This window comes from Pteronotus mesoamericanus, unplaced genomic scaffold, assembly GCF_021234165.1.
Source record: "Pteronotus mesoamericanus isolate MK-2021 breed Mesoamerican mustached bat unplaced genomic scaffold, CSHL_Meso_final contig_116, whole genome shotgun sequence".
Taxonomy (NCBI): Eukaryota; Metazoa; Chordata; class Mammalia; order Chiroptera; family Mormoopidae; genus Pteronotus; species Pteronotus mesoamericanus.
Window position 1 is genome coordinate 26,799,430 of NW_026555027.1, and position 13,426 is coordinate 26,812,855.

General features: G+C 38.2%; 1 protein-coding gene across 1 annotated transcript; it reads left to right on the forward strand.

The window, feature by feature from the left end:
- The first annotated feature begins 911 nt into the window (after nt 1-911).
- Nucleotides 912-8,809, forward strand: OTOL1 (otolin 1). The gene is made up of 4 exons (XM_054576895.1): nt 912-1,275; nt 3,920-4,009; nt 7,007-7,078; nt 7,763-8,809. The coding sequence occupies exons 1-4, from the start codon at nt 912-914 to the stop codon at nt 8,659-8,661; spliced, it is 1,425 nt and encodes a 474-aa protein (XP_054432870.1). The 3' UTR covers nt 8,662-8,809.
- The last annotated feature ends 4,617 nt before the right edge of the window (nt 8,810-13,426 follow it).

Consider the following 13,426-nt stretch of genomic DNA (forward strand, 5'->3'; position numbering starts at 1 on the left):
ACTACTTCCTTTTCCAATTAAAAAAAGACAACAACATTCATTTCTGTTAGCAGCCCCTGGAATGCTGGGAGTTACTGGGGAAATACTATGAACTATCAAAATTTCACTTCACAGGAGACCTTATACCACTTTAAACATTGATAAAAGCCCTCATAAGAATAACTGCTATTCACCCCATCAAAATAATACAGGGATAAATATGAATTTTCAGGAAAAAAATCCTAAAATTATAAAGTAAAGAATTGGAAAATTAAATGACATGTGAAGAATCCAAGAACATAGAGTATATTTAAATTTATGTGTTTTTTTTAAATTCACTCTCTTCATTTATTACAATGGAGTCTAAAAGATTGTTCTCACAGCAGGATCATTATCCCTAGTAGATTTAAGGACTATTTCACTCATATTTTTCTTGAAATAATTGAGTTTGCTGGAATAAACTATTCAGCTCAATATTTTTCATCTTTCTCTAATACAAATGTATTTGATTCCTATAAATCTGAGTGAGGTCAGTCAGGAAATTATACATATTTGTTTTCTACAGGGTATATGAGCTATTAAGTCATGTTGCATTTATTATAGATCATGTTTGCTATTTGGCAAGATAATTAGAATGACTGAGAACAATATTTTAGAACATGTAATACAAGGAAAACAACCAGAAAGGAGAATTGAAGCAAATGTTCCTCATAATAAATACTTTAAGTAAATAAAATACTCTGTTGTGATTCAAGCACACGTTTGCATATAAAGTACATAAAAATATAATTTAATATTATATATACTGTTCATTCTTATGGTTCCTATATGTGTGTATATATATATTCTCTCATATAAGTACTTATTCATATTATTTTTCACTTGGATCTCATGTAATATATCTATATATTCTCATTCATCTAGCCTCAATTATGTGGATGTTTTCTTGGCTTTGTGCTATTTTAATTATTTTGGCTATGGCTGGTATGGACACAATAGCAAAGACCACACCGTATATCAAATTTACGAAGAAACCTGAGGAGAAAGAGATGCTGAAGGGTCTAAAGCCCTCCAGTGGCCTACCTCCGGGACAAGAAGAAACCCCCTTCACAGATGTGGCTGAAACAACAGAACCAAGCCCTGACCCCTCCGTCCGAGATCCTGCCTTTGGCACTGCCACTCTCTTCCCCTTTGAAAACTTCACCCTTGATACGGCCGATTTCTTTTTGAATTGCTGTGATTGTTGTTCATCTGTACCGGGGCAGAAAGGAGAACCTGGCGAGACTGGAAAGTCAGGTACTTGAAAATACATAAAGCCATATTTCTCCCTTATACATCCTTGGAGTTGAGAGGTGGGTTGGAGGTGCAATTGCCTGCAGAGTTTCTACATTGTCATGAACAGGGGGACAGGCCTAGGCGTAACATTATGATGAAGGCAAATGGGCATGGTGTGGCCCAAAGTGGTAGCCACTGACCTTGTGCATGGCTATTAATAAATATTAAAATTAAATAAAATTAAAAATTCAGTTCCTCAGTCACACAAGCCACATTTAAAGTTCTCAGTAGCCTCACATAGCCAATGGTTACCTTATTGGGCAGCATAGATGTGCAGCATCTCCATCACTGCAGAAGCTTCTATTGGACAGTGCTGGTTAGAGCAGAGACCAGGCCTGCCAGCCTCAGTCTGCTGTGTAACTCTTCAAGTTACACGTGTTCACTACCAGCATAATCTTTCATTAAAGGCTGATGTAAAAAGGAAAAATGAAAATTCTGTTATCTAGTAGGGCTGTGTGCTGACTGATGGATTTTTGGAGTGCTATTTGTAGTTAGGATTAGAAATGGAATGCCTGTGAGGTGGAGAATAAAGCCAGGATTCAGTTTACTTCTCACTGAAATTCTGAATCACACTGTATCCTTGCCCAGCAATTTTCTCCATTGAACGTCACGGTTACATATTTCAAAATTTCAGATGTCTTTCATAAATACATTGTGAATATACTCTCAGTTTTATTGTAATATATTTCAGCTTTTACATGTCATATAGCAGAGAATTCAAGGTAAAAGTGAGATCAGAATGCTAATAGCAAACTCTCTGTTCCCTGAAAAAAAAATTTACATATAAATACTTACTGTGTCTTGCTCAAAGAATTTAAAGTTATAAAATCAGGAACTGCACATCCTCATTAAGTTTTTCATTCATTTGATCTTGTTGTAGGAACCTTTTGGGAAATGCACTCATTATTTATGTAGAGCTGACATGAAAGGGTAACGGAGCTGGGCAGTGGTCTGGGCCACCAAGAGTTCAAGGTTGCAGAAACATTATTGGAACTGTAATGAAACTGAGAAAATTATACCAGGATTTCTCTTAGTATCATATCTGGTTGGCAAGCTGCTTGGGAGTAAAATCCCCCAAGGGCACAGTCAAGTAATCACAGCTGGTTGCTAAACTGTCTTCTAATGCTGTGGCTCTGTAACATAAAGGGTTGTGTTTTACCCGGTGGTGGATTTAGCTGCTTTGCTCTCAGAGCTCAGCCCTTTCTGTAAATACATGTGACAAATACTCTGAAGGTGCGCCAAGTCATTAGCTTACTGAGGGTGCTCACATGTCTTAGTCTGACTGGCTCTACAAAGAGCAGAGTGCTTAGGAGCTTGGCATGTTGAGTCTACCATGGCCCTACCTTGGGGAAACTTCCTGACTTCTCTAAGTCTCAGTTTCCAAAATAGTAATATGTGGGTGAGAATAATCCGAAGATCATAGAGTCATCAAGACAACTGAATGAATTCGTGTGTGTAAGGACTCAGTATGCTGCCGGGAATAGAGTAAGTGCTCAACAATTGTGGTTATTATTTCAGTTAGCTGTAGTAGGAGACTTCTACCTCATGAAATACTCTGAGCCTGGGAGGATCCTGTTTTTGAGATAGCTAGAGAGGTATTTATTTTGGCTTTATTGGTGTTTTCAAAAGCAGCTTTTTTAAAAAATTAGAAATCTAGCATGAGAGCATCATTAAATAAACTTGAAAACAATTCCAATCCTAATTTGTTCATTGGATCTTAGCTTATGCCATTTTCTTAGGGATGTATCCTCTGATTTTTTTACATCACTAACTACAGGGTGGCAATTCTATTTATTTGTGTGGTTATTGGTTCAATGTTTATCTTTCATGGATTCTCAGCTCCATGAGGATAGGGACTGCTAGAATGTTTTTAAAAGTTTTTATATAAATCTTTTTAAAAATTATAGTTGACATACAATATTATATTAGTTTCAACATAGTGATTCAACATTTATATACCTTACGAAGTGATCAGCATGTAAGTCTAGTATCCATCTGTCATTGTATATAGTTATAATATTATTGACTATTTTCTTTAGCTGTACATTACATCCCCATAGTTTACTTTATTAGTGGAAGTTTGGAAATTTTAATCCCCTTCCCCTTTTGCTCATCCCTCCATCCCCTCCCGCTGTGGCAGCCCTCAGTTTGTTCTAGGGATTCCTGGAATATCGATGGCTGATTCCTAACACCTAGCAGGGTGCTTCGTGTATAGGAAGCCTCAGCAATAGTTCCTAGTGCTAGGTATTGTGGTTTTACTTCCAACCTGAAAGTGTGGTCCACATGAGGCTAAGGGTCAGGCAATCATGTAGCTCTTCTGGGCTGATACGGCACTGCTTCCCTGAATCATTAGACCACGGCCATGAACCCAGGGACAAGCACTAATGTGCTCCATTTCTCTATTCCGGTAGTACAAAATCGCAAGTCAGACAAAAATTTTGTCCTTCGAAGTCTCTAATAGTTTGTTCTTACCCCGATTTTATCATTAGGACACTGACAGTCATTAGTCTTAATAAAAGAACTGCTTTATTCCCCTCCGCACTATGACATTTTGAAAGAAAATATATATATTTTTACTTTGATGGTTTTAAAATCTTATTTCTAGGTCCTAAGGGAAAGGCTGGTGATATGGGAATCCCAGGGCCGCCAGGAATCATTGGACCCCAAGGTCCAAAAGGCCAGAAAGGAGAGAAGGGTAGGTAATTATATACACTTCATAAACATTTCAAATGTTTGGATATATATACATTTCAAAACTCAAGGGATGTTCTATATCACTTTTAGGGCAGTAATTTGCTAAGTAAATATCAGATTCTTGCTGGTGGATCAATTTTAAATTAATCCACCAGCAAAATCTGTACATTGTAATCCTTGGCTTTGTGCTATTTTAATTATTTACTGAGAGCCACAGCAAATCAGTAAAATCTGGTTAAGCATATCGTGAGTTATATTTGATATAAAAGTGTTAATTTTATAAATAGCCAATTGAGAAATTTTAAACTTGCCTTTTATCATATCACACACATGCACGCACATACTCATATCTTTTCTATCTCTCATTGGCCTCCCAGCTGATCCGATGACTGGCATGAGCTCTGGAGAAGGGTCCTTCCCTGTATCTTTCTCGTGATGCAAATTAATTCCATACTAGAAAGAACCAACTAGAGTAGGCAATCCTATTCCATTTAGGAGGATAGGCTGTGTCTGCAAAGGAGAATAGGCCATATCCCTTGGCTCACACTCAAACTGAGGGCAGTGGCACCGGTGGGGAGAGACCGGAATTTCAAGTGGATGATATCAAGCACATAGCAGTGACCAGTCACTTTACGTCATCTGAAAATTGAGGGGAATAGACTAGATGTTTGTTTATACCCTGTTTACTTTTAAAGAATCTTTGTAGTTATGTGTGCTTTCATAGATCTTTTCTAGCTCAGAAATTCTATAATTCTATAGATGTATCAGCATTCTACCTGGGAAATCCTGGTTCTGTAAGCGCTCCAAGGGATTGGAGGAAGGTTACAGAGTCACTGGGACCTTTAGAAATTCCTCAGTGAATACCGCCAGCTCATAGAAATACCATCTATCCATCAAGCTAAATATTTTAGCCTCAGTGTCACATGTCAAAAGACCTAATATCCTCTATACATCACCCTCCACCTAGCTCAGGAACTGCCTAACTCATTTCTAGTGGAATGCTCAGTGAAGTAATTACTCAGAAAAGATGCTAAGGTAAGAGAGAGCTACTTCACACTTGTCAGCTATGTGATTTTCATTCCTGGAAACATTTAATCCTTTTGTGGCTGACTTATATTAGCAGAAAACCCTGTGAAATAAAGATGAATGATGAACCTCCCAAGTAATTCATACATTAGTGAGACTTCTGGGAGTAGAAGACAAAAACAGGGAAGTATCATAAGATAAGGTTCTTAAGAATATGCTTCGATGAAGGATCAAATGCAGAAATTCATTCAGCCAGCCTATAGCATGGCAACTCTACTTTCCTTTTACTTCCAGACTTAGTCTACACTCTTAGTTAAGGTCTAAAGTTTTTTTTTTTTTTTTTTTAAATAAATGGCTTGAGTGACTGCATTCTGGCTAATCACAATCTGATTGAGGAAGTTCAGTGTAAGCGTTTAAAATCCTTCAATGAACTTGAGAACCCGAATAACTCTGTAATGAATGTCAGCATATGAGTATTGACAAGGACTGGGAACAGAATTGGTCCTTCACTTTTCTTCAGGGTTGGTTTCTCTCTAAATGTATACAGGCATTCTCCAGATGGCCTAAGAGTTAATTTCCAAATTTTACATTATATATGGAATGGCAATGGAGGAGCCAGCTGCTTAGAAGTCTGCTGAATGACTTAATGGTGGGGTTTCTGTAGTTGCTCTTGTGAAATTTGGGGGAACCTCTTCTTATGAGTTTTAATTTGATTTAGAATTTTCTTTTTCTTGACAAAAAGGAAACAAAAATATTAGTTATATATAAATAATATGGTTGGTTAATCAATGCCAACCAATATAATATGCAGTCATGTTTGATTCTGTACAAGTTTCTGAACTTTTTCGTACTTCAGTTTCTTCTACAATAAAAGTGATGACAAAAAAAATATCTGTTCTACCATTCTTAAAGGGAGATACTATAAACTGTCTTAAATGAAATGTGTTCTAATTGGTGAAATGTGCTCTGTTATATGAGTCCCTCGTTATATGAGAGACTGTATTAATATCAAATAAAAGTTAACATTAAATTTAAAAGGCAGAATTAAATTACAAAAATCATGTTAAGAGTTGGAACATTACCTGGTACAAAGTAGATGATCAATAAGAGTTAGCTATTATTATTGTTATTATCATTTACAATGAAAACAAATCTAGTGTGGCAATACTCTAACAGGATGGGACTTCAGTGAGGTCCTGTATAAAAATCCATGTTGTGGTATATGGCAAATATCTAAAAACTCAGATTAAATTTTATTAAATACAATTTATCACAGAGCTATAATTTGTCCAAAGAGTATGTGAAAACATTTCCAAACAAAATAAAAATTGGCTTTGCTTGATGTTCTATGTCAAGGACAGTTCTTTCCTAGATGGGTTTTGTTACAATCAGTTTTAGCCAGCCGCAGAATGTTGTGCTCTGTGTTCAACTTAAGTGGTGCATGGCACAGTTTCTCAGGAATTGTGGGGAATATAAAGAAGAGGACATTTTGACTGTCATTCAAAATTCACAGCAGGGAAAAACACAGATACGTACATGCATCACACAAGGCACACGAGCTTTGTGAGAGATCTGAAGAGCTGTGGAAGTGCTGAGGGAAGAGCCGAGTTCTGTCTGGAGAGACTGGCACTACCCCCAGATCTCCTTTAAATGATTTACCATCAACTGGAATAAAATATGCCTAGTGATGCTCAATATCCTTTCCCTATATTGTTTTACTTTATTCATTTGCTTATTATTTTTATTGAATTTTCAGGGTGGCATTGGTTAATAAAGTTATATGGGTTTCAGGTATACAATTCTATAAGACACCATCTGTATGTTGTACTGCATGTTCACCACCCCAACCATATCGTTTTACTTTTAAACATTTTGATAAAGGAAACATTGGAATGCAATGTGGTTGTGAAATGGATGTTAATTTTATCATAGCAATATAATTGGAAGAAAGTTAATCTTGGCATTATTTTAGGACTTAAGGGAGAACGTGGGGACCACGGAACAAGTGGAGTTCCAGGATACCCAGGAAAACCTGGAGAACCAGGTAGAGTACAAACAATATCATGTGTGCAGTATAGCTCCTCATTTTCTTCCTGTTTGTATTTGAAGTTATCAGGAGGTAAGAGAGAAATATAAATTGCTATTATTCTTCTAATAATTTAATGTACCGGTATGTTGGTGTGTGAAAACTGGACTAGGGATATGGAGACTAAGTAAAGGTATTTGAGCGCGGTTCCTCTCTCTAGCTGCCTTTGGGGACAAAAATCCCTGAATCTTTCGGTGCTTCAGTTTCTTTGCCTGGAAAGTTTTGGTTTTGGCTGGACAATATGGAGATTTAGGAGGATCCTTGGGTTGGGCCAAAATGCAAAGTGTAATGGAATAAAATGGGCAACTATAGTTCTACTACTCTTTATTATCTGAAAAGTAAAATAAAAATATAACTAGATACATGAGGTGTAAATATAAGCTATGACTTCTCAGTAGCATAGCTCTTCCCCTTACCAGACAGACGCCTGATATGAATGGCTCAGTGTTTGAGCGTCTTGCCTCAGTAGGAGGCAAGAACCAGGTTTACTGAGGCAAGACTCTTGTCTCCTCTTACTGAGGCGAGAACCAGGTTTCCAGTCCCAGTTAGTAGATCTTGTTGCCATGTTGTGAGCTCTGTAATAATAGCATGTTGTTCATAGCCTATGTGGTCCTCAAAAATTATTTTAATTTTCCATTTCAGGTGGACTTGGTCCTAAAGGGGATAAAGGAGACATTGGACTGACAGGAATGAAAGGACAAAAAGGCTCAAAAGGGGACACGTTTGTAAATGCTACCAAAGGAGATAAAGGAGACCGAGGGGCTGTGGGCTCACCGGGTTTGAATGGAGAGCCTGGGGCCAAGGGAGAGAAGGGGGAGAGGGGAGAGAAGGGTTACTGTGGAAATTCTGGGGAGAGAGGAGGAAAGGGGGAAAAAGGTGAGGTGGGGATGAAAGGAGAAAAAGGCAGCAAAGGAGATACTGGGATGGAAGGTAAAAGTGGCCCGGAGGGTCCGCCTGGAGCCCAAGGTAATCCAGGGGTGAAAGGAGAAAAGGGAGAGTTAGGTCCTCCTGGTCTCATGGGACCTGTGGGGCCAAAAGGTGAACTTGGGAGCAAAGGGATCCGAGGATCTATTGGGAAGAAGGGCTCTCGTGGCCTCAAAGGCTCCAAGGGGGAGGTGGCCAGAGTCCCACGGTCAGCTTTCAGTGCTGCTTTATCAAAGCCTTTCCCTCCTCCCAATGTCCCTATTAAATTTGACAAGGTTTTCTATAACGACCAAGGGAATTACAGCCCTGTCACCGGGAAATTTAACTGCAGTATACCTGGCGCATATGTATTTTCCTACCATGTCACGGTGACTGGCCGACCTGCTCGGATCAGCCTGGTGTCCTGGAATAAGAAGCAGGTCAAGTCCAGAGAAACGCTCTACGGTCATGAAATAGACCAGGCCTCTCTTCTCATCATCCTGAAATTAAGTGCAGGGGACCAGGTCTGGCTGGAAGTTTCCAAAGATTGGAATGGAGTGTATGTCAGCACTGAGGATGACAGCATTTTTACTGGATTCCTTTTGTACCCAGAGGAGACTACTGAAATTTTACCATAAACTTGTGTTTTAACACTATAGTTTGGAGTCAGTGGAATATGTCAGGTAACATAGAATAGTACTATTGAAAAAATAACTTCTATTATTTTTTTCATGACTATAAAAATAATACAGAAAAAATTATATCACGTAGAGTCAGTTGCTATTGCTATTTTAAGACATCACCTTAAAAAAGTAATTATCTATCTGTATTTGAGAGCATGTATCTATTCACTTAGTAGATAGCTTTTTTTGTTTAGCATTATAGTGGCATTTCTCAAGCCCTTTAAATATTAATATTTGTATACAAAAATATAAATGAGATTGTAATTAATAAATGAATTCTTCCAAAGTATCTTCTATATCCCATATTAAGTCATCAAATTCTTTTCTGTGTGAATATGAGGCTAACGGCTGACGCATAATGATGGGCAGGTATCACTGAAAAGTTCCTAATTCTCTTGGGAGGATGGCCTTGCAACAAAGTGGAACTATGGCCATATTAGTTCAATTTGGGAAGAATACACAGAAAGAATGGTAACAACTTGCTAAAATATCTTTACAATTAATCAGTATGTAAAGATATGCTTAGAAAAAAACCTGTATTATATGGACTTATAGGTTGAGTAAAAGATAAAAAGAAAGTTGATAAAAATATTGCTCAATTGAATCAGAGCAAAACCCCAGCCATTCATCATATTATTATGCTTAGAAGAACTGAATGTCCCCCAATGATTCAAAAGTAAAATTAGATTATTACTGATGTAAACATTTAGCCCTTTCTTCATGGAAGAACATTTAATTTGAATAAATTCTCTGGCTTTATTATCATCATCTCTACAATAATTAATTCCTATTATTCAGTGATAACACTGTTGGAACAGGTGGGCATTTGGGAATTCACTTGTAATGTGAATATTTAATAACCGAATATATAATAATTCAACAGCCCCATTTTTAAAGAAGCAACTTTACTGAATCTAAATTGAATTGGATTCAAGAATGCATGTAGTTAGGCAGATTTGCAAATCAGGAAGTGGGTGATGGGGAACTTTTTGATCTTGCTCTTCTAGATAAACAAATCTGGAAGTTGTTATTATGAGTTGGCTCTGCATCAAACAAATGTTGGCAATGCTATCTTCTATATCTCTCTCTTGAAGATTCATAAGGTACATTACTGTACCCCAACATTCCTACAGTAAAGAAATATAATTTTGTTTTATCCAAAGATCCCATTTTTATTTTGAGCAGAGACTCATTAAGTAACACGCTGTGGAACAGCACTGTGTAGCATGCTAATTTAGAAATGCTGCATTAGATTCTTATCTGAAGACTACCCAGCAGGCTGGGTTAAGTTCAGTCTTGACATTTTCCTCTTCCTTAAGCAGCTTTTCTCTACTTAGACTGTAATATTGTTTAGCTGAGGCTTTGTATGTATTTGTCGGAGGGAGACTAAGATAACTCACATGATTAAAGTAGTGGTGTTTTCAATTAGAATTTTTCTTTTTCCATTTTGAGGACTGGTTGTCAAAGACACACATCTATCTTTTGTGATGTCGAAGGCAACTGGGTATAGGACCAATAAGGGAGCAGTGATGGACATGGAGGATATATGACATCCAGCAGTGTCTTCCATGTGTAGTCAATGTTTTATAGGAAGTGTGAAGTTTAGGGTCCACGATTGGTTAATTATGAACTTTTACAGAGTATCCACACCAAGGAAGTTCTTAGTTTTTCAAGTGGCTTGGGGGGTGGCTTCTAGGTTCTTTATGCCACTTTTTGCTGTGAGAAGGAAGTGACAACAGTATTTCCTTTTTCAACGCTATCGTGTCTCCCACCTTGTTGAAAGCACAGTAGTAGAGAGTGGATCTCTTTCATCCCCAGGATTTGAATACAACCCCTACCGAACCCCTACCCTAATGACTGCCAAAGATACAGACCTCCCCGCCCAATGCCTGCCCTGAGCGTTAAACTGGTGAGGGTTAAATTGACATCTCAAACTTAATATGAAGAAACCAAGCTTCTGAAATTCCCCTCAAGCTGCTCCTCCCAGATCCCGCCCTACAAGTAATTCACAGAATGGTCACTTCTGGGCATGCTCAGGCCAGAAACCTGTCATTTAATTTTTCCCTTTCACACTTAAATCCAACCTGTCAGAAAATCCTTTTGGCTCTTTCTTCAAAATGTATCCAGAATCTGCTGCCAACACCCTGGCCAAGCCACTGTCGTTTATTACCTGGGTTATTTATAGCAATAACCTCCAAACTGGATCCCCTAAGATAAAAGGCATCTAGGGTTAAAATACAAAGGAGGTCCAACATTACATATATTTAGATTTTTTAAATTTATAAATCAAGCTAATAAATATTTATAGTATTGTGTATCCTCCTACTTTAATGTATGCTTTTATATTGAAAAAGTAAAAAAAATATGGTTTTTATGTGACTGACAGTAAATAAAATATCAAAGATGACTGAATTAGTATTGTGCATGTCTGGGAGTTCTATTAACAGGCAGGTGGTGTTTTCATGGGTAATAAGAGGAAGACATTAATTCATGAGTTACTATATATTTATCCTATAGATGTTATATGAAAACTTCATTTTACCAAAATATGTTTTTTAAAATCAGAATTTCTACATAATTTATGTTTTATTGTCAGTTGTTGAATTAAGTCACTTTTGTTGAGTCATTGTATTTTAACATTATGTTTTAAAAATTAATTTCAATTTGGAGAAACTGCTCAGATGAACTAGCAATCAGGTTTGGAAATGAACCATGAATTTTACATCATGTTCAAATATTGTAACTGGGGTTGCATATGATATATTATCACTATTGTAAACAATATTGCAAAATATTTAAATTTTATCATATAAACTATGATCACTTTATTGACATTTTCATCATCTCTTCAAACAATATTCTAAAATCTAAATCTGTCAGGAGTTGTCAGTCTGGGCCTGCACAAATACAAGTCTAGAGAGATGTGAATTATTTAATATGTTTAGCCATTAAGCCTGCAAATGTCACAAACACTGGGCAGTTCATGAGCGTCTTAAGAATGATGAACTAGAACACACTAAAAAGCAAGAAAATGAATGTTCAGCACAACTGAGATGTAATACTTTGTTACCGATGGCATTTGTGCTCTTCAGGAGGAAGTAGATTAATTGTACTTCTCTTAATTAAGCACATCCAACGTTCAAATCCTCCCCACACACCAAAGTTGTGTCTGTTGCCCATGTTTGCAGCAGTACAGCCCACTAGTCACGATGGTCATTTGTAAGCGATCACTTTTTTTTGATGCACACAGGGCAAGAGAGATGGAAAGGAGCTTCTCCGGGGCCTGAAAGGTGGTAGTCATAGGAGTACATGGCTATACTGCCGGCTGTGTGGTACCAGAACTGAGCCCTGACCTCCAATAAAGGGGCCCTGGCTATTATCATAAATTTGCATGTTGTTGTGTGTTTGTTTTATGCAGAACATCCTAAAGCGTGGGACCTAGGACAGGGAATCCTCTTGCTTGGTTCTAAAGGCAGTGTCACCTATTTCTGCTCTGACCCCTTCAATCAAAGCAGTTCTGTTAAAAAGAAGTTAGATCATCTAACTCCTCTGCTCAAAGTCTCTTGAAGCTCCCTTCTCATCCAGAGTGGAAGCTGAATCCTCACTATGACAGAGAGGCCCCATGTGACCTGGCCCCTGCTTCCCTCTCCCTGTATCTGCTGCCATCTCCTCCATGCTTGCTCTGGGCATTGTCCCCGGTGCTGTTCCTCAAAGTCCCCAAGCAAGTGTTAACTCAAGGCTTTGCCTGTACCATTCTACCTAAATGGCCTTTAGTCCAAGTAACTGCATGGCAGACCTCAAGCTTGTTCTTCCTTCCTTCCTTCCTTCCTTCCTTCCTTCCTTCCTTTCTTTCTTTCTTTCTTTCTTTCTTTCTCCTTTTTCTTTCTAGTTCTCTCATTTTTTTGTTTATTCTATTACAGTTGTCCCAGTTTCTTCCCTTTTGCCCCTCTCCACCCAGCCTGACCCTCTATCCCACAGTCAATCCCCTCTCCACTATCTATGTCCGTGCATCATTCATACATGTTCCTTGACTAGTCCCTTCCCTTTCCTTCCACTCTCCCTCCCCTGCCCCCCTCACATCCTACAGCTATCAGTCTCTTCCTTGTTTTCATGTCTCTGGTTCTATGTTTCTGATTAGTTTATTTTGTTCATAAGATTCCAGTTATAAATGAGCTCATATGGCTTTGTCTTTCACCCCCTGCCTTATTTGACTTAGCATAATTGTCTCCAGTTCCATCTATGCTGTCACAAAAGGTAGAGCTTCCTTCTTTCTTTCTGCTGCATAGTATTCCGTTGTGTAAATGTACCACAGTTTTTTAATCCACTCATTTACTAATGGACACTTGGGCTGTTTTCAACACTTGGCTATTGTAAATTGTGCTGCTATGAACATTGGGGTATATAGGTTCTTTTGAATTGGCGTTTCAGGATTCTTAGGGTACAATCCCAGCAGTGGAATTGCTGGGTCACTTAAATATCACCTTTTCAATAAGGTGTTCTTTGACCACTCAATTTTAAATTGCAGTCCCCATGCTCCAACTCTCTTCTTAGGGAAGCCCAAGTCTGGTCACCGAGCAAGGTTGGAGAATAAAGGCGGGGCCATCTCCTCCCTTCCTAGTCACCTGGATGGGCCACGCCCACTCCAGTGCTTCTGCCTGTTGGCCAAAGCTTTGCTGGGTCTTCACTGCAGTTTAATTCTCCCCTGCCAAGTTCTGCTTCC